This window comes from Indicator indicator, chromosome 11 (assembly GCF_027791375.1).
Source record: "Indicator indicator isolate 239-I01 chromosome 11, UM_Iind_1.1, whole genome shotgun sequence".
NCBI classification, from domain to species: Eukaryota; Metazoa; Chordata; class Aves; order Piciformes; family Indicatoridae; genus Indicator; species Indicator indicator.
The window spans coordinates 3,534,127-3,553,249 of NC_072020.1; the positions used below are offsets into that span (position 1 = coordinate 3,534,127).

Genomic DNA, 19,123 nt, shown 5'->3' on the forward strand with positions numbered 1-19,123 from the left:
TAGCATCTTTATGAGACACAGTACTCTTTTTCCTTATACCATAATTATCCCAATTCTCTTTTTGAACAGTTTCTATTCATTTTCCCATTAAGCATGTCAGTCATACCCATCTTCAGATATCAGGCTCAAGCCTACTGACAATTCAAGATAAACAGAAAAGCTTACAAGGAGTCTGAATTGAAAGACTGTATAAAAATCATATCTCTATCCTCAATTTAGAAGCATTCATTTCCTTGTAATGTAGAATCATTCCATAAGCAAATGTATGTATATAAAATTTTCAGGCCACAGTCCAGCTACACATCCCCTTATGGAAATGAAAACTCAACCTCCAGCCTTATCAAACCAATGCTTAGGACATTAAACATCATTTGACAAAACAAATTAATTACATTTAATTTGCCTGAAACCTGTAACTACAAATTCTGTTTCAGTAATGCTTTAATTCTTCTTTTTTCCAGTTCATTTCCTTTTAAGTGTCAAACCTCCAGACAAATTCTCATACTGGGGCTTGCCAAGCCTATTCCAAAGTGACAGCACAGAAGCAAATCAGCAGCAGCTAACACACCTCTGCAACCATCCAGGACAAAAACACATAGCCATCAGCGGTCTCTTCCATCTGAATTTCAGCATCATCTGTTTCCCTGCATTTGTATTTCCTTTGGGAAGGCAATGAATGCTAGCATTTCCCAGCAATTTATCCAGCCCCATCTCCCTCTCAAAACCACTCTGCCACCCCTGGGGAATTAAGCAACAGATTAAAAAAAGAGAAGCAAAGCTCTCTCAGTCCAACATTCTTCACCCCACTGATTGCATCAGCAGTACCTCAGCAAAATGAGTGGCTTAGAGCATGTTATTTACTGCACTGACATGAAAAAAAAAAGATGAATTTTCAACTTCACCTACTTGCATATTTTTAATGTGGATAAGCATGGCAGTTGGATCCTTTTTTTTTTTTATTTATTTTTTTTATTTTTTTTTTACATCTTCATTCTAAAGAGTTTGGAAGATGCAGCGTTGGTCCAGAAAAATGCATAAAGTTCAGGTTGCAGCACACTTTGGCTTTAATTACATAAAACAAATCCATGACATCATGGTTTAAATCAGGAAATATTTAGCAAAATGAATAGAATTTGCTTGGTTTGTTTCTAGTAGGAGGAGAAACAGAAACAGTCAAAGATTACTACTCTGCTTTTTTGGTACTCAGAACAACAATTCCTATTCTGTCCAACCACACAAACATGTTAAGGAAAGTCCTACTGATGGCTGACTACACCTTGTCCTAAAGGAGGTCTGATGAAGTCATCACAGGAGATATCTTGCTGCATGAGAAGTAATAACTACAGGACAAACATCTGAATTTATGCATCTTCATCAGCTTTGTAACATAGAATGGGCTGGGCTGGAAGGGACTCCAAAGCTCATCTAGCCCAACCCCCCAGCACTCAGCAGGGACATCCTCCACTAGATCAGGTTGCCCAGAACCTAGTTGAGCCTCACCCTGAATATCTTCAGGGATGGGGCTTCAAGTACCCCCCCAAGCAACCTGTTCCAGTGTTCCATTACCCTCATGGTAAAGAACTTGCTCCTAACATCAAGCCTAAATCTCTTCTCATTTCAAATCACTGCCCCCCATCCTAACCCAACAGGCCTTTGCAAACAGTCCCTCTGCAGCCTTCTTGTAGCCCCTGGCAGGTTGCTATTAGGTCTCTCTGGAGCCTTCTCTGCTCCAGGCTGAACACCTCAGTTCCCCCAGCCTGTCCTCACAGCAGAGGTGCTCCAGCCCCCTGAGCATTTTCCTGCTCTCCTCTGGACCTACTCCATCAGGTCCACATCCTTCCTGTGTTGAGGGCTCCAGAACTGGACACAGTATTCCAGGTGAGGTCTCAGCAGAGCAGAGGGGCAGAATCCCCTCTCTCCATCTCTGGCCATGCTGCTTTTGATGCTGCCATTGGCTTTCTGGGCTGCAAGCTCACACTGTCAGCTCATGCCCAGCTTCTCACTCACCAGAACTCACAACTGTTGATGACATTTTCTATCCTCTGGTGACAGCCAAGTCCTCAGATGAGAAACTTCCAGCTTTGTCCTATCTCTGGCAACATAAATGTGAACTGATAACACTTTAAGAAGAGGGAAACAACAGGAGAGGAACTGCACCTTTGCAACGCTCGCAGCAAGCTCCTCTCTGCTTAATGACCAGAGCACAGTCCTTGGACAGCATTGGACACTTCTCCCTTCTGCATGTCACCTCCTTATTCTGGGGAAAAAAAAAAAAAAAAGAAAAAATTAAAATTAAAAAATAAATAGACAAAAAGTTATTGCAAGCAATCCAAATCCATGGCTACCAAGTCAGGAAATAAAACACGAGACCAGGAATCTGCCCTTTTCCTTCAGGAACTGTCCTTGTGGTTCAAAATATCTTCCTCCTCTTGAAGGAATGAAGTAGAAAACAATCTCTGAATTGTCCAGGAGCCCAAGTAAATGATGTTTAAATTCTGGCTGCATAATAGTTCATGACCAGTACAGAAAATATGCTCCACTGAAGAAATCTACAGTATCTGAATGAAAACTAGCTGCATGATCCTTGGGGTCTTAAAAAGTTCACAAATCATTTCTGATGGTGACACAAGGACAGACAGCTGAGGAGGAGGTGACAACCTCTGCCACTGCTGAAAGTCATTTTTGGCTAGTGGTACTAGCTAGCTACCCAGAGGTCCTGCAAAGAGGCAACTATGTACCATACTAGAAAAGAGACTGCTGTAATCCATCTTTCTGCCCAAAATGCAGAGCATCAGTGAAACATCAAAGCATCATAGAATGCTTTGGGTTGGAAGGGACTTTTACAGCTCCTCTAGTCCAACCTCCCTGCAGTGAGCAGGGACTAGATCAGAGCCCCACACAACCTGACCTGCAATGTTTCTTGGCATAGGGCTTCTACCACCTCTCTGGGAAGCCTGGGGCAGGGTTTCACCACCCTCACTGTAAAAAAATGTCTCCTTTAGATCTAGGTTGAGCTTCCCCTCTTTTAGTTTAAAGCCATTACCTACCCCTTGTCCTGTTGCCATAGGTCCTGCTAAAAAGTCTGTCCCCATCTTTCTCATAGGCTACACTAAGGTCTCCCTGGAGCCATCTCTTCTCCAGCCTGAACAACCCCAACTCTTTCAGCCTTTTCTCATAGCAGAGGTGTCTCAGCCCTCTGATCATTTTTGGGCCTGCTCCAACAGGTTCATATCTTTCCAGAGCTGAGGACTGCAGAGCTGGACACAGCACTGCAGGTGGGATCTCCCCAGAATGGAGCAGAGCAGCAGAATCCCCTCCCTTGACCTGCTGGCCATGCCACTTTTGATGTGCCCAGCGTATGCTTGGCCTTCTGGGCTGTGAGGGCAAATTGCCAGCTCTTGTCCATCTTTTCACCCACCAATACTCCCTAGTCCTTCTCCACAGGGCTGCTCTCAACCCCTTCACTGGGCTGTGAGAGCAAATTGCCAGCTCTTGTCCATCTTTTCACCTACCAGTACTCCCTAGTCCTCCTGCACAGGGCTGCTCTCAACCCCTTCATTCCCCAGGACTTAACTGATACTGAGAGCTGTCTCCATCCAGGTGAACGACTTTGCACTTGGCTTCATTGGACTTCATGAGTTTCAAATGGACACACTTCAAGAGCTTATCCCGGACACTCTGGATGGCATTCTGCTCCTCAGTTGTGTCAACTGTACCACTCAGCTTGGTGTCACCTGCTGAGGGTGCACTGGATCCTGCTAAGTCATTGATGAAGACATTAAATGGCACTGGTGCCAGTATGGACAGGAGCAGGCAGAACCACTGTGCCTCAGAGACTCATCTTGCTATGGCAAAAAGCCAGCACTGGACAAGGCCAAAGAGCAGACTGACAACAATAAGGAATGTCAACAGAGGATAGGCAGACAGGAGAAATATTCCATTTATAGCCCACCTTACCCCTGTGGTGTCAGCCCTTCTGGTTATCCCTCCCTTCCAATAAGGGCAGAAAACAAAGACTTGGGGCGTTTCTTTCCATAAAACTTGGAATTCCTGACCAGAAGCAGCCCTCTGAACTCAGCTCTACCTATCATTAGCAGCTCACTTCATTAAGTGACACAGGTGGCCATCTACTAGATGCAAGCACCCACCTCACCCACTCTTATGGCTTAATTAGAGACCAAACAAATCAAGGGCCAGAAAAACGTGACTCATGAAACTGAAGGCAAAAGAAGCTGCACCTTCCCGTTCCTTCTTGCTTGCTCCCTGTGGCCTTATTCAAGGTGCCTGTGAAGGACAGCACAGAGCTTTTATTACACTCCAGCTCTTTGTCTGAGCTCAGAGGTTTGCTTTCTTCAAAGTCACTGCCTGATCTGATGGGAGCTATAAAGGCACTTCAATCTTATCAGTGTAAATGAGGACTCGCCGAGCCCCCGTGAGATCAGCGAATGAGAAGCAGGCTCCGAAGCGCAGCTGCAGCGACACAAACGACTACTGTAGAAAGCCAGGTCACTGCGACATGCTCCTGCTCTGCATCACTCCAGCATCACAGAGCAACCGTAAAGGCAGTTTAACAGGCAAGTTAAGCTGAATTTATGGCAGCTTTGTGACTCTGGATTGGCACAAAGCAGCCACGGTACAGCTGTGCGACTGGCTCGGCAAACTCCCTTTCAAAGCACAGGGTGAAATCTCGACTCCCTTTGCAAGCACATAGTGCCCCCTGACATTGCCTCCCTAAAGCCTGCTGAAGAATCAAGTTAACCAAACCAACTGCAGTCTGTAGTTTAAAGGCTTCTGCTAAGATCTGATTCTCTTTAACAAGAGTTTGCTCCAGGGAAGATTTAATAAACTTAGCGGCTCCATTACCTTCATCTGTGGGAAGACCTTCCGCAGGGTGAAAGCACGGTTGAAGGAAGAGTGAGATCCAGGTTAGAGGATGTTCCTTTGGAAGAACAGGATTTACACAGCTGCAGCATGCATCATGGACCTGGGAGATGCTCAGACCCTTCTGGGTCTACCTAGCTGTGCTGAATCCCCGGTCAAGGGGTTGGGCAGGCAACTACTCATTGACCTCCCTCTTCAAAGGAGGAAATTAGTATTTCAGACAGCAGTGAGAGGGACAAGAGGTAAAACACAGCTCCATATCTCACAACAAGGACAATTAGCTATTGGAATAATTTCCCCCGGGAAGTGGTGGAGACCCCAGCATTGGAGATCTTTGAGATTCAGCTGGACAGGGTGCTGGGCCATGTTGTCTAGACTCTGGTTTTGCCAAGAAAGGTTGGACCAGGTGATGTTTTAGATCCCTTCCAGATTCTATGATTTCTTTTTTTTCCCCTGATTCCCAAGGGACTCCTGTGGGCAGACGTCTCATGCAGCCCAGCTTCCCAGGCAGCTTCTCACTCTCTCCTCTGAGCACTGGCTGCCTGCCTCTACCCTCAGGTCCATCCTGAGATGGTTGTTTCTTGTTGGCAATGTCAAATGTTCCTAAGTGTGACTGTGACACATCTCAGAAGGGATGCTTCCTATTTGCTGTTCCTAAAGAGAAGCCTCCTGCTTGCCTCACATCACTTAAACCAGAAATCTTCACTAGCAATGATGAGTTTGGTACCACTGAACCAACCCAGAGGGGCAGCCAGATTTGGATCTTACTTTTCTTTCCCTTATCACCTCAACACCAAAACTCTTCCCAAAAAATGCTGTTTGTTTATCTTAATGCTGCATCTTGTAGAAAACTAGGCCAGCAGATGTGGAGGAAAGGGTTAATTGTCCCATGCTGATCAGTCATAGGACAGCATCAGATAAAACAGGGCTAGTAAATCATTGTTTAGTCTACTGCAGTCAGGCATTATCCACTGGAGATCTCCTAGGCCCACTGGGTGTAAAAGTACAAAGATAAGACAAAGAGTAACTGTCATCAGGAGCTTTTTTTTTTTCTCCTTTCCTTCACCCTGTCACCCAAGACTCTGCTTTTAATGTCTATTGTCCATCTGCTGGTTTCAATTTTGCTGCCTTCTTTCCTCTCATTCAACAAGGGCAAAGCAGAGGGTGAGAGCAAAGGGACTTGACCAACAAATCCTTTCTCTCTAAGCATGTCCCCTCCTACCCTCAGTAATCACAACATTTTGCTACTTGGCCCAGGCATATATGTAAAAAGCTGCTAAGTAGCTGCATGGAGGAGAGCTGCATTACCAAACCTCCATCTGGGTTGTCAACAGCATCTCTGGAGTTGTTGAAAGCTCTCAGAGACTTTGATTTTTGTTGTTCTTAAGAGAAAACTTCTTAGATGACAACATTCAGAAGCCAAGAGTTATGGGAGAGTAGGGGGTTGAGGCTTTTTCCCCCTTTTTGTTTAGAGTACATGCACCCTGGCACTGAGAAGTGCAGAAGAGACACATGGCTTATAAACACATAAACTGTTTGCTAAATCAGAAACCTGGGAGTCAGTCGAAATCCATAATAGGATCCCAAGATTCATAATAAATAACTTTTAATTATAGTCCTGCACAATAGTTATTTTAAACAGATGGTTTATAAATTCACATCTGGGATTTTTTTTTTTTTTTTTACATTTAGTGCTCAGGCACACACAGAGAAAGGGAGAGAACCTCAGTTTTTTATTAGTGTTGGAAAAAAGACCTATTGTTTTTTTAAAAACCAAGGTCAGAACAATGCTGCCACAGCTGACGCAGCTCCCCAGCCAGCACTCGGCTTGGCAATGGGTTTGCACTGGAATCCCAGGCTCCCTCAGAAAGGAAAAGTCAGGGAAGTGCCACAGCATCACCCTGGACTTCTCTCCTGTTCCTTCACTAAGCCCAGCTGCTGGAGACCTGGTGTTTTAATGCATCTTGGAAAAGATCAAAAAGTTTTGCTGGGTGCCCACATCTCTTCCCTCTCCCACGCTTTGCCAGTGGGAACCGAAGGTCTCTAACTTGGCATGCAGAGGTGATGTCAAATTCCCCTAGAGGAGAGATACACTAAGCAGACCTAAAAACCACTCTTACTGCTTCATGTTGCCTTTACTACAACCTCCTCTCAATGCAATTTGTTCACCTTCTGCATACACCTCATATTTTTTACCTTCCATCAAAAGAACTCCACACAAAATAGCCCATTCTGGTGACAAACTATATCAAACTAATGGCCTTGAACTCATCTGGTACAGTTAAAGAAAATGCCAACATGAAAAAGGGAGGGGGAAGGGGGGAAGAAAGAAAAAAAACAAGCACTATAAAGAAATCTGAATATTTGGCAGAGGTCTTGGAGAGGACGTGTGCCAAACCACAGCTTGGAAGCCACAGCCAACTTTCTACAGGGTTCCCCACTGGGCTCCTGCTGGCTCACAGCAGCCATCAGGAGGATGGCTCTTTTCAACCTACATTTGACTTGGAAGGGTTTAAACAAAAAAAAAAAAAAATAAGGTCAATCAATCAATCAATCAATCAGGAGTCTGCTTCTTGACTTCAGAACTGTAGCAAGCAGTGTCTCCATCAGCAGCACCCTGAGCCCACTGCTGCACTGTCAGCTTGCTGCTGAAGAACTTGCAGATGTGAGTTCTCAGAGGGGCAGAATTTTATGGTGAGAGTCTCAGTCTTTCCCCACCCCCCCTTTTTTTTCCCCTTTTTATGTATTGAAAGCACTTTTAGGAGGCTTGCACTGCATTTCTGATATCCTGAGGTTATTAACTATTTATATTGAATAGGAAAAAAAAAAAGTTGCTTCAGCTTTCATTTAACCAAAAAAAGGCTGTGGGGAGAAAAATAATAAAAGTAATAGAGATTAGGTAGAAATACAAACTACCATTAATGGTTAATCCTGAAAACATTAGTTCTTTACCATTAGTCATCACAGGAACTCTGACTCCTCACCAAGTAGTTCAGAGTGTCCTTCATTTTCTGCTGGGAGAAGCCCACAGGGGTCATCCACCAACACAATAACAATTCTCAAACAATGGCAAAAGCTACCCCTGGGGAATTCTGAGACACAGCTTTCAAATATGCACAGATGACCTCAGGAGAAGAAAAAGCCATTTAAAATTCATGAAACAAGTCACAGAAGCAACATCACCACCAGAAGGCATAGGGCAGGCTCCCGCTGTGTGTCGTGACCTGCACGTTCTCTGGCCACGCTGCAGGTTCTCTGCCAGCTGTTGCACATGGCCTCTCAAATGCACACACAGCCACAACCAAGCCACACAGGCCACAGGAGCTAAGGTTTAGGCTAGTGCTGACCTTCAGCAAAGCTTGGGAGCAACCAGGCTCCCAAGTGTGTCTCAGCACTTATGCTTACGTGCAGACAACTCCAACGTTGGGCAACTTGAGCTTGAGAGCAAGCTCAAACATGTGTGTAACTCCTGCTCTAGACAAATCCTTGAGGCACTTTCTGAAAATACTACCCTTGCTCCTTTGGCACTCCTGCCTGGAACACAGTGTCTTGGGTCCCACTTAAAAAGTTCCCTTTAATTAGAGGAGTTGGTGCAAGCAAGCAATCCCTCCTAGAACTAGGGGACTGCTGTCTCCCATGAGCATTTCTCTGCCTGAGCAAGACCTGCACATTTTGGCTTCAGCTGACACCACTCCCCAAGGGGAGATGTTAGCAGAAGCTTCAAACCACGGTCAAGGGCGATGAGAAAAAGGTCTCATGTCCCTTGTTCCCCTCCACTTACCTGGGTTGGTCTTTTTCCTTGCAAAGCCCAAAGATTGTGGGTACAACAGCAAAAAGGGTTTAACACACTAGGTGTGGGTTTTAAATTCAAAATGGAAAACAAACAACCAAACAACATTTTCCTATGAAGCAAAGTCTGTTCTCTGCAAGATGAGAAGAGTTCTCTCTGGTTACCCATATAAACCCACAGGCACCACAGAGAGCAGAGTCCTGTTATGACTTTTGAGGGTCCCTTTCAACCCAATCCATTCTGTGTGCTCCTGTGATTTTAAGCATGTCTTCAGCTTTCAATGGGAGGACTCACAGGAGTCAAGCCAAACATGGACTTCAGCACTCGGAGCATGAGCTCCTTGCCCATGGCACAAGCCGACTGTGATTTCAGCATGAATTGCTGTAGACAGTATTTCATCAGGAACAAACCAGGCCAGCTCAGGACGGAGTCCTGCTTTCCTTTTCTTACAGTCTCACAGTATATCAGAGGTTGGAAGGGACCTCCAGAGATCATCAGGTCCAACCCCCCTGCCAGAGCAGCATCACCCAGGGGAGTCTGCACAGGAATGCATCCAGGTGGGGTTGGAAAGTCTCCAGAGAAGGAGACTCCACAACCCCCCTGGACAGCCTGCTCCAGTGCTCTGTCACCCTCACTGGAAAGAAGTTTCTCTTCATGTTGAGGTGAAATCTTCTCTGTTCACACTTGAACCCATTGTTCCTTGGCTTATCACTGTGAACCACCAAAAAGAGCCTGGCCCCCTCCACTTGACACCCACAGCTCAGCTATTGATAGACATTGATCAGATCCCCTCTCAGCCTTCTCTTCTCCACACTAAACAGCCCCAGGGCTCTCAGTCTCTCTTCACAGGGGAGATGCTCAAGTCCCCTAATCATCCTCCTGGCTCTCTGTTGGATTCTCTCCAGCAGTTCTCTGTCTCTCTTGAGCTGGGGAGCCCAAAACTGGACACAGTATTCCAGCTATTTCTTAAGCAGCCTCTGGTGTGCCACCTCCTCCCCCTGTAATCTCTTTCATTTATCTGGCCTCTTTGAGGGCAGGCAGGCAGGAGGCTGCAGCTCTCCCTGCCACAGTGCTCAGCCAGCATCACCCACCCCATTCATAATTCAAGCTCTTCCTGCTCTTTAGGACATATAATTAAAGCAAAGCCACTGCTGTAAGACAACACCAAATTTCCCTGCAAATGGCTATTCCCCTGCTGCTGTGGGGAAGGCAGGAGGAGTATGTGCAAGGCATCAGGACACATCGCTCCCAGCCTCTCACAGACTACAAACATAAATCTTATTTTAAACTGTGCTTAATGCTGTTCACCAGCACAAGGACAGTGACCTTGGTGGCCTGCTGCAATGCTGACAGTCCCTGACAGCAGCCTGCTGCACTACTACATGGTGAAAGGAAAGGGCTGTCCTCCTCTTACATTTGTTTGTGTCGACACAACTGCTGAGGCTGCAGCTGGGACCAGGGTCCCATTACATCAGACATCATCTAAGCACATGCAAGGAGTACACCCCTGCTCCAGCCAGCTTACTGACAAGAAAAACACAGCCAGAGCAGGATCCAGACCACTTAGCTCTTGGTCTCCCTGCCTCCACCTCAGCTTCCAAGCACCAATCCAGATTATAGCTCTTCAGCTGTGAAGTTGAAGACAAAAGTCTTTACCTGTCAACAGAAGAGCATGGTGGTCTTCTAGCAGTAAGAGATGTGGTCTTCATAGCTTCCAGTGCAGTCCAACAAGCTCCCCAGTAAAACTCAGGCTTCAGGGAAGAGGAGGTTCTTGTGGGAGAGCACACCTTTGCATCGTGCAAGATGCATGCATTTAAAATTCATGGCTTTGCCATGTATTTAAACAAACAAAAAAAATCATGTTGTGTTTTTTTTTCTACTTTGTATTAATTATCAGTCCTCACAATCTGATACCTATACCTAAGAAAACAGTAGTCACAGGCAATACTTGTCAGTTCAAAGCTCAGGGTGCAAACTTCTTCTGGAAGAGGTTACAGCTCCCTGACCCGGCCCTAGGAGTTACATTCTACCCCTTACTGGATATTTCCAATCAGCCAAATTTTTCAGATGGTAACTGCCCAACTCTTTTTGAGCTAAATGAGTGAGCATAGCCTGGTTTACCCTGACTGAAGCTGATGTGACAGAATTCCTTCTCCCAGAGAAGTGACAGGCAGCTGAGAGCCATAAAATCATCTTCTACCTTAGTTTGATTAAGAGGCCACCTGCACACAGCTGGAGTCAGCAGATGCAGCTCAGCACCACTGCCTGGGTGTATTAGCTCCTGGAGCACACTGCTCTGATGACCCCCCCCTGCCTTAAGTGTCATAGTGGGTGGCTTGCAGAAGTTTGCTCATACCATCTATGAGTCAAATTGTTGTAAATTCCTGCAACATTGATTGATGAAGATGGCACTGCCAAATTATCAAGCTGATTTCAGAGAGGGTAAAGCAGATTGGGCCAAAGGTTTCAAATCAATTATTTCAGTCATTCGAATCCAACACATTTTAGATCAGTGTCACATCCTGTCCCACCTCAGAAATTAACTCAGTCTCATTAAAGAGTGCACTAACCATAGCCTACTTTCATGTCTTAACTACCTCCATCCTGCTCCTGTAAGACTGCATTCAGCTTATTTTCCAGCAGGCATTGCCAATGAGAAAAAAAACCCAAAACCATAAAAACAATACAAAAATACTTCAAAGCCTGAGTGCATGGGTTCAGAATTCCTGGTTTTGGGGGGGGGGATAACTGTATCTCCTATCTATTACAGCCAAAATTCTGACTAACAGCAATTTTTCTCCTCCCCCACTACCCTACCCTGGTGAGGCCACATCTGGAATATTATGTCCTGTTCTGAGCCCTCCAGTTCAAGAAGGACCTCAGGGAGCTGCTTGATAGAGTCCAGCACAGAGGCACAAAAACGATTAAGGGAATGGAACATCTTCCTTATGAGGAGAGATTGATGGAGCTGAGGCTCTTTAGTTTGGAGAGGAGACTAAGGGGTGACCTCATTCATATTTATCAGTAAGGAAAGGGTGAGTGCCAAGAGGCTGGAGCCAGGCTCTGCTCGATGATGCCCAATGACAGCACAAGGGGAAGCTGAGGCATAGGAAGTTCCATGGAAACAGGAGGAAAATTTTTTTCACTGTGAGGGTGACAGAACACTGGACCAGGCTGCCCAGGGGGGATTGTGGAGTTTCCCTCTCTGGAGATATTCAAAACCCACCTGGATGTGTTCCTGTGCGACCTGCTCTAGGTGATCCTGCTCTGGCAGGAGGGTTGGACTGGATCTTTCAAGGTCCCTTCCAGCCCCTAACATTCTGTGATTCTCCTACTGCTGCAAATGAAAACTCCATTTGATAATCATTCTAAAAAGATGCATTGACTGTTATTTTATAAACACCATTTCTTCACATTTTTTACAGGCTACAAACCTACAAATAAAATGCCCAGACGATAGTTACCTGTCATGGAATCTTTATTGCCTCCTCTCTCTCTGAAGTCTGCTTACTCAACCACTCTGCAACTACACCAGACATCCAGGCAGTGGTAAATGCCCTAGTTCTGAGTTTGAGCCTGTTCTACAGACTTTGAACAAAGCAGCCCTTGAGGCCACGTACTTCTTAAAGAGGTTAAAAAGCCCAATGGGCCTCCTAACTTACTCTGCAACAAGTCGTATCCCATGAAGAAACCCACTTCTGGACAACACAAAAACAAGGCTAGATTAAAGAAAAGAGAAGGAAAAAAGGCAAGGTCCCCTGCTGCTCTGTCTGGCCAGAATCATGTCTTTTACTGCCCATATCCTCTCCAGCAACGATGCTCTCGTGATGTATTACCCTAATACATCACCAAGTGACAGCTTTCTCATGATACTGTATCCTCAAAGATGTGATGCATGCCAGAAGCAGCAACAGGAGATCTCAGCTGGAGGAGGGGGAAGGGTTTTATTTTCTACCAAATTTCTTTAATCTACACTTTGCTGTCGTTGTTTTAATGTTATTTCATCAGGAAAATCCCTGTCAATCCTAGCTTCCTACTCCAGGGGACTCCTAGAAGTTTCGCAGCGGCAGCACAGTTTTAAACTGGAAAGCAGCAAAACAAACCAACCAACCAAATAAATAAATAATCCCTCTTCATTAAATCAAAGCAATTTTTGAAATAGGACCAAAACACTTGAGGAACAACAAGCAAATAAAAATAGTAGCCCAAAAGAAAGCAGCACGAGTCTGGTTTCTATTATAAACTCGAGGCAAGATGCCTCCAGACGCTGCTGGTTTAATGAACTTGCAAGAAAACTGAGTCCTGCCCCTGCATTTGTTTTCTTATGTGATCTTGCCTGTGCTACACAATGGTACTAGGGAAAAAAAAAAAAACCAACAAAAAAACACACAACAAAGGGGGTTATTCAAAGTCTGCAAAGAGAAGGGGCATCCCCCAGCTCCTCTCCCAGAGAGAAGTGAGAAGAGACAAGGACCAAGAGCATCTCACACTCCCTGAAGAGGGCAAGAATTTGGGGGGATCATTTAATGCTGCCTTCAACTCAGAGGATCTCACTTTGTTTTTCTTTTTCTCCCCTGAAAGTAGTAAAACCTCAAAGGGGCATCTGGAAATCCTAACTGGTGGGCATCTCATGGCAGCAGTCATCCAGTTGGTGCCAGCAAGAGAAGGCTCCAAGGTCAGAGGAGCTCAGTTAGGAAGGTTTCTGCCACGATGTGTTTCTACTTCATATCTACTCAAGCTTCTGACATGCAAAGTTTCCATCAGCTGCAAAGAAGGAAGGTGGCACAAGCTTTCCTTGGTTGTGATCAGCTGCATTGCCAAATTAAGTCAAGATTGTGACTTTTCAAGCCTTCAGCCAACACTGCAGCGTCTAGGAGAAAAAGTGTATTTTGACGTGTGAACTAAACAAAGGAGATATGGAAGTCATTGAGAGGAAACTCAAAGCCAAAGCTGTCAGAGTCACTTTCACAGTCCTCAGGCTGACTTTGACCATGTTTTGTGGCCTGGCCTTTGCTGGTTTGGGGTGAGATGTAGCAGCCCTCATTCACAGCAGTGATCACTTAGGCACATGACAATAGCTTTGCAGTCAATGAAACCACCCACATGAGTTCAGGGGTTTGAGCAGAGCTCTTTGGCACAGAAACATGCACAGTGCCCTATGTACTGAGGAGACCCACTTAATTAAACAGTTATTTTTAAATGCTGCTCTGGAAAGAAGTTTACTGTCCAAAAATAAGAAATTAACATTGCACAACCCCTTTCTGCTTGAAAAATCCAGCGGTTAAAACATGTTTTTTGCATAATCACAGCCCTGCAGGGACAGTTCTCACTTCTGAAAAGCAAATTCCCTTCTTTCTGTTTTGCACATGTACAAACAAACAGATTCTGGTATGCCCAAAGCTTGCAAATCTCAGCTATAATAATACATTGAATAGAAGCCATAGAAGCAGATTTTTCTTTTTTTTCCCCCCTCAGCCTGTGTTCTCTTCACTCCTTCCATTCCCCTGTCCCACTTGCACTGCTGGAAGTAAAAAAAATACCTGTTTCTGACAAGTAAATGGAGCTGACATGAGAGTGAAACTCAAAGGTGAACGTGGAATGCAGAAGCCATTTGTCATCCTGACAAAATTATTTTCAGTCACCAGTGGGACACTTGAAAGCTATCTGAGCAGTTGGCCTTGACCACCAGCGTTTCTTACAGCTTCTGAAGAGACTCATGGGACCAGGAACACAACCTGCTTTGGGAAGTTACTCCTGCAATGATACCTCTTGGTAGGTATAAAGGCAGTGTGATGTATCAGGTGCCATTAAGATCTCTGCTAGCAGGTTATATTTACATAAGTATGGAGCACAGATAGCATCTTGTTAACTCAATTAATGAGACTCAAATGTCAGGAAAGGGATTATGCCTGGCTGGAAGTTCACAGGGCTCACAAGGCAGCCAGAGATGATTTCATTGTGTGATACAGCACTAAGAAGAGCAAGAACTCAGTCAGCAACACTACTACCCAGGGAGTCAGGGGGGAAACACAGGGGAGGTAGAAAGAGTCTGAAATCCAAAGGTCTCACACCTTTAGCATAAGAAGGACTCTTCTTGATGAGAGACTCAAGAGCCATGTGAAAATGAGAACCTGAGGCTGAAGTGAAGAATACTATGAAGCATCCATTTGAAATCTTGGAAATTTAATTTTTCATTAGCAGTACCTTCCTCTGCAATACAAGAAAGTCCTCATTGCCAAGTCACAGCCTGGTCCAGGTTGGAAGAGGAACAACCTTTCATCCAGTCTGTCTACAGTGCTGCATTTCACATGGCAATTGAAGTGCACTTCTCTAGTCTAGAGAACAGAAAATTTCCTGCCCAGGATGAGATCACCACTCTGTCTCCATGACTCTTGATATATTGGACAATAACCTGCTTCTCTCCCACAGCCTCTAAGTATAAAGCTGCATGACATAAGAGGAGCTGCTCCTGTCACCCAGTGAACCCTAAATGGTACACTGGGATGTATTCGGCCTCAGAGACAGGGGTTTAGAGTAAGATCTCATTCCTAGCAGCTCCTGTAAGCTCTCTGCTCAGCAGGCCACCTCTAAGAAATCTCTGTTCTGAGTTGTCTTCTCAGTGGAGAACACAAGGCAGTGAGCATGGGCTGCTTGGGCCAGCAGCCCAACCTAAGCACTATTCAGTGGATTGACCTAAATCTTTTGATGGTAACAATACTTTGTGGCCACAATCACAGATTGTCCACAAACACACAGTAGCAACATTAAAGTCCCCCAAAGATGCTTAAGAGCCTTCTAGACTCCTGGTTCCATACATAGCTTTCCTGGAGTCACATCACACCCACATACTCTTAACACAAGCTGTCTCACCAGGGGTTTCTGTGCTGCCTTCTCCATAAGGGGTAACACCCAGCCAACAGGCTGGAGCTGCCCACCCATCTCTCACCTTTAGACAGCTGCTTTCCAGCCAACCTCCTTTTTGTTGCAGGTGATTTGCTTGCTTTTACCCTTTTTGGATCCCACCTTTGCATAGTTCCATATGTGAACTGATTTATTTAATTATGCCAAGATATTAACTTTATACCCAAACGATTACACAGAGTTTTAGGTGCCCAGTGTGCACCCTTCCTAGAACAAGTAGGACATGAAACCACTCAAAATTTCTTACTATCACAGCCTAGAATTCTATCTGATTTTTACATTTCCACTTCAGATCGATTTTTGGGTCAAATGGTTTTTGCTTTTAAGGGCTTGAAACCTTGCCAAGTTAAATCAGACATACACAGACATTTTTTTCCCCACACAGACTGCATGCTTTGTCTGTTCCCTCCATGTTTTCATGTTAAACAAGCTCTGGTTCAGTATCAGTGCACTATGCAGCATCTCAAGTCTCCACATCAGCAAGTTTCTCCTGAAATGCTGAAAGCACTTAGTGCATAGAAAGACTATGCCTCAAGCATGCATCTGTTAAGGTTTCTGACACTACTCTTCCATCAACATTTTAATATATAATGATTTTTATTTGTCCAGCATTTTCTTTTATCCACTGCTTTTCCAAACAACTCATCCACCAACTCTTGGTCTACAGGCTAAAACCCTTGCATGCTTTGCATCCTGCCTGCCAACATCATTTTATTCATTTATTTTAATCAAAAGCATTTGCCAGACTGAATCACCAATCCACCTAACCCAGTTAACTGCTCCAGCACTGAGAATTGGGGGGGGACAAAGTGCTAAATATGAAAATGGTCAGCTGTGCACTGCCATATACAGAAAAAAATATATTCCCTGTCACAATCAAACACTCATCAGTCTCCCTGTAGTAAGAGCCTGCTGCTCTTATCAGTCTTTTAGGTCCCACAGGCAATTCTGCAGCTAATAGCCTTATCTCAAGCCCAGCCACCCTGCCTGGCTCCTTCCCACCTCAATGATTTCCAAGCAGCACAACCTGGAGATGCTTCAGTAAGTGCACAACCAGATCATAACCCAAGAGTGCAGCTCAGACTGGGACCCACCTTGAAGTTACACTGAGAACCTCTGCATCCCAAGGCTAATGGTTGGACTTGCTGATCCTAAAGGTCTTCTCCAACCTGAACACTGCTGTGATTCCAATACCTGATCTTCAGGGTGAAGCAGCAATGGAAAAATCTCCAACTGCTCGAGTCTGGCACAGCTCTGGACATTGAAGCACAGAGAAATTCAGAACTGAAATGGAAGCAGCATATAGGTGGTTGAAGAATTTGCACCAAGTATTTGATTTACAGAAAGTTTCCATGCTGCAGGTTGGGGTTATGCAGGTATAAGGCAGTGTCCCTACCAGGCAACTGACTGAAAATACCCTGCATGAACTAGACCTGCTCTGGAGCTTCATGCAGAGTAACCACTTAAGTAGAGCAAAATGCAGGGTTAAAGACAGTGTGATTCAATCCTTAACACTGAAGTTTTCTAGAAAGGTATACTTAAAACAACCAAGACTTGTAAAAACTGGAACCTCAGGTTGCCAGGGAAGACCTCAGATCTTTTGCATCCTTTTGCTGAATGGCATTTTATCACATCTCCATCCTTTGTGCTCACAAGAGCAGAGAGATCTCCCACCCTGATGCTACTTCATAGCACTGCCTTTTGCTGTAGCCCTTCCCAGCACAAGCATACAGGTTCACAGGATGTTAGGGGTTGGGAGGGACCTGTGGAGATCTTCCAGTCCGACCCCTCTGCCAGAGCAGGACCAGAGAATCCAGCACAGGTCACACAGGAACACATCCAGACCAGGCTGGAAGTCTTCAGAGAAGGAGACTCCACAACCTCGCTGGGGAGCCTGTTCCAGTGCCCTGTGACCCTTACAGTAAAGAAGTTCTACCTCATGTTGAGGTGGAACTTTTGATGCTTCCATCTCTGAAAAATCTAAGATACTCTGAGAATGAAAACTAGAGCCAGGAGATTGATGTGCAGAATGGATGAGGAACCAAGCAAGGAGGATGCAAATCATGAGGCAATGCATGAAGACATTTTCTCAGTGAGGTGGTGCTACACAGTCCTAGTTTAAGAGCCCATTTTGGACCACTGTCTAGATTCCAAACCAGGATGGAAATGGGGGAAAAAAAAAAAAAAGGGCAGGAAAAAAAACCCCTAATAAATAAATGGGAAAGAGAGACAAAACGTATGTGAAATCCAGGTCTTGGCACACAGAAGTCAGCTCTTGGGGATGATGAGGGATGAGTCCATGCTGTACTTGGATGCAGAGCTCAGCACTCAGTTGAGCTGGATGCAAAATGCTGCCCAGAGCTTGATCAGACAAAGGGTCAGACCAGGAATGTTTTTAGCTGCAGCTTAATGCACGAGATGAAGAGGGCAGGAGGCCTCAGAGGAAGTAATTACAGCAGTTATTAGGTACAATATGAGCAAGTACTGGTATGATAGTCATTTTAATAGTAGTATTCCAGGTAAAAGCTTTTATACAATATTGTTTTTTTCTCTTCACAATGGCCTTTTATTTGACCATAAGTTCAATATAAAAGGGTTGCATTTTCATTGGATTTTTTTTCGGGGGGGAGGGGGGGGGGGAGGGAGGGGAGGGAGTTGTTACTTAATATTTCTCTTCTCTCCAAAAATTTCTATTAAAACATGCTGAGGAAATAAAACCAGATCTTTGGTGGAGAGAATGGGAGGGAAAAAAAAAAAAACTATTTTTATATAGCAGCACAAAGCAGAACAGCAGAAGCCCTGACACTGTAAGCCATTCACTTACAGGACCATAACTCTTAAAAAGGCTGTTAACAACTCAATGGAAGAAACTTGAAAGCTAATAAAAACTATATACAGGTAACTGTATGCTTTTAAAATGCCATTTTGATATTGGACCAGCTCTTTAATAATGTTTTTCTTATTGGCAATAAAAAAAAAGGGTACCTTAACTGAGACTGATCCATTTTGCACTTATTGTAGACACATTCCAAAGGCATTTGCAACTTATTTTACATTTTCCATTTAGTTTCTGGCATTTCTGTGCTCTATTATTTATTATTATTTATGCTTTTTTGTTTTTTCCATATCTGAATTCTTTGATCCTTTAATTATGCCAAAGAGAATCTCATTTCCATACTTGATGGATAGGATCTCCATTGTTACAGTGTCACAGCACCAGCTCTCTCCCAGCAGGGTTCTGCCAAGAGCATTTCAGCACTGTTCTATTCGCTCAATGCAGCTGACTCTGACTTACAAACGTCCAAACTGTGAACTCTTCACTGTCCTATGTGGTCTGAGGACAACATGAAACAGCTTCCACAAGCCTGCAGATTTCCATAAGCCATCACACATGACCATGAACCATGTCTCCAAACTAAATGGCAGAGCAAACTGAAGGCAAACACACCTGAGCAGGGGTGTGCCACACTCAGGCTAGAAGGGACCTCAGAGAGCATCTGCTCCAACCTCCCCACCATGGGCAGGGACACC

The 19,123-nt window shown here is 44.8% G+C and overlaps 1 protein-coding gene across 1 annotated transcript in view; it reads right to left on the reverse strand.

Moving 5' to 3' along the window:
- The window catches only part of BMPER (BMP binding endothelial regulator), a 186,437-nt gene that overhangs the window by 157,739 nt on the left and 9,575 nt on the right, over positions 1–19,123 (reverse strand). The window contains exon 3 of the mRNA XM_054385040.1: positions 2,158–2,257. Coding sequence (XP_054241015.1) covers positions 2,158–2,257 — 100 coding nt within the window. The remainder of the gene's footprint in view (positions 1–2,157; positions 2,258–19,123) is intronic.